General features: G+C 41.3%; 1 protein-coding gene across 1 annotated transcript; it reads right to left on the minus strand.

Annotated features, from left to right (window-relative positions):
* Positions 1–749: 749 nt before the first annotated feature.
* On the minus strand, positions 750–1,511 carry LOC120975658 (NAC domain-containing protein 75-like). The gene is made up of 2 exons (XM_040402327.2): positions 1,319–1,511; positions 750–1,120 (listed from the first exon to the last, which is right to left on the minus strand). The coding sequence occupies exons 1-2, from the start codon at positions 1,509–1,511 to the stop codon at positions 750–752; spliced, it is 564 nt and encodes a 187-aa protein (XP_040258261.1).
* Positions 1,512–2,090: the final 579 nt, after the last annotated feature.

A 2,090-nucleotide genomic window follows, 5' to 3' on the forward strand; every position in this document is an offset into this window, starting at 1 on the left:
TGTAAGCAAACAAGACGTGGGACAATTGAGTTGGTTTAAGGGAAAACCAGTGGTAAAAAATCAGCGCTGGGAGGGAAAACAACAACAAAAATAAGGATGTAAATATGAAAAGGGAACTTTATGTATTTTCAATATAATGATACGTGTATATGAACTAGTAAAACTATACGTAGAGATTAGAAAATGGAAGTCAGACATGGCGTTTCAAGAGGAAAATAGAACTGGGTTGTGTGTTTGATTCAGTAAAAAACTGCCTGTGGATGTTGTAAGATAAAATATAACTAACGCTAGCGGGCCAGAGGCTAGTAGATACCTACTGGATCTTCGTGCCCCATTGTCGTCATGGGCTGGGCCTGTTAAAAACAAAACCAAGCCTGGGCAGTCTATAGCCCAGTTGAAACTTGCTCGACCTGAAAAACCAATATACATGCTCAATAAACAACAGAATTCTGCAAGTACAGACTGATAACTGGGATGCAACAGGTATATTGTTTTTTCATCGTGATAATAAGTGCATGCACTTGTTTCGAAAAATTTGGAGAATTGGGAATTCGAACGGCAGGTGCTTATGCTACCCATCAAATAAAAAATAGGTGCCTGAAAATTTGTTTCGAAACAAATGATTCAGCTTTATATCCACGTCGACCCTCGGTATGATGGTTGGAAGCAAATGCCAAGTTCATACCGAAAGATCGTTAACAGCAATACCAACTTGCGGACGACAACGTAGTACAAGTACCAATACCAAACTAACTTATAATCTTTTTAATCCTGGCCCTAGTGTTCGTCTGGTAGAAAATCTTGTAGAGGACCAGCTCCCGCTCCTTCTCTTGCTCTAGGTCCCCGAGGTGGTTCTGGTGTATCACCCAGTTGGTCCTCTGCTGGTTGAAGTTCTTTTTTTTGCGGGAATGGTCGAACTTCTTGTTGGTGTGCAGCACCAGAACATTTTTGTTGCCCGGCTGCCGGCCATTGACCATCACCGGCAAGGTATTGCCGGTCTTGTGCCACATCGCGTGCATGCCGCACTCCGATTGTATCTTGCAACGCGTCCACGTGCCCCTTTTGAACGCCCTGGAATTGCGCTGGAAGAAATGCTTGCTTAGGCCACTCAGTGTGATACCTGCAGTATAGTCGAACACAAGTTTTAGTGTACGTAGTTGGCATTTTCATAACATCTTTGGCATTTTGAAGTCACTTGTTTCACTTTTTATTAACTGTAAAATTGTAATTGCTTCACTAGGTCTACGTCTAAAAAGAAAAATAGAGCTATAAACAAAGGAATATGTTCGTGCAAGTAGACGGCCGATCGGTGTCTTACCTGGAAGTTTCTCAGGATGGGTGTAGCATATGTCGTGCTTGCTGTCGATGGTTGGTATGAACAAATCGATGAGAGGGTGAGATCTCGCGCTGTCAGCACTCACTTTGGCCTCAAGGTGCTCGGTCAGCTCCTGATCCATAGGATCGAACTTGACGCCAGCGGCAGCACCGGCCAATCCTTCTTGGAGTTGCATCGGTTCATTCTAGTTATATGGTACTCAATGTATGATCAACCAACTGTTTTAAGTGAATGATGAAATATTTCGACAGACAAGTGGTAGTACTACAAATCTGAAGTCCACAATACCCGAACACGCCGCCGACATTCTTGTGTCACCTCACACGCAGCGTGTTGTCACGTCAATTCAATGTGATGACATGATGAATAATTTCACTGACGTATACTAGTACTGCTACTGTACGAGTACTTACTAGTCGTATTTAGTGTCACATTTTAACCATAGGTTTAACTAACAAAATGTCAATGCATATCACCAAAAATTATTCCATTCGAAACTACGTTCAAATACGAATAAAAAAATATAATTTTTTGTGACATGCATTAACATTTAGTTAGTGAAATTTATGGTCAAAATTTGACACAAATTACAAAGGGGACCAATAAAACAGGAGGGAGGTAGTAGTACGAGTAGCGCAGTATACGGTATAGAGGACTAGTACAAATTTAGAAATGGAGTAAGAAGTTACAAGGTTGTGCGACAGACTTTGTAGGCTACATGAGTAATGCTAAATATAATTCTCATTGGACAACA

Source organism: Aegilops tauschii, chromosome 3 (genome assembly GCF_002575655.3).
Source record: "Aegilops tauschii subsp. strangulata cultivar AL8/78 chromosome 3, Aet v6.0, whole genome shotgun sequence".
Lineage (NCBI taxonomy): Eukaryota > Viridiplantae > Streptophyta > Magnoliopsida > Poales > Poaceae > Aegilops > Aegilops tauschii.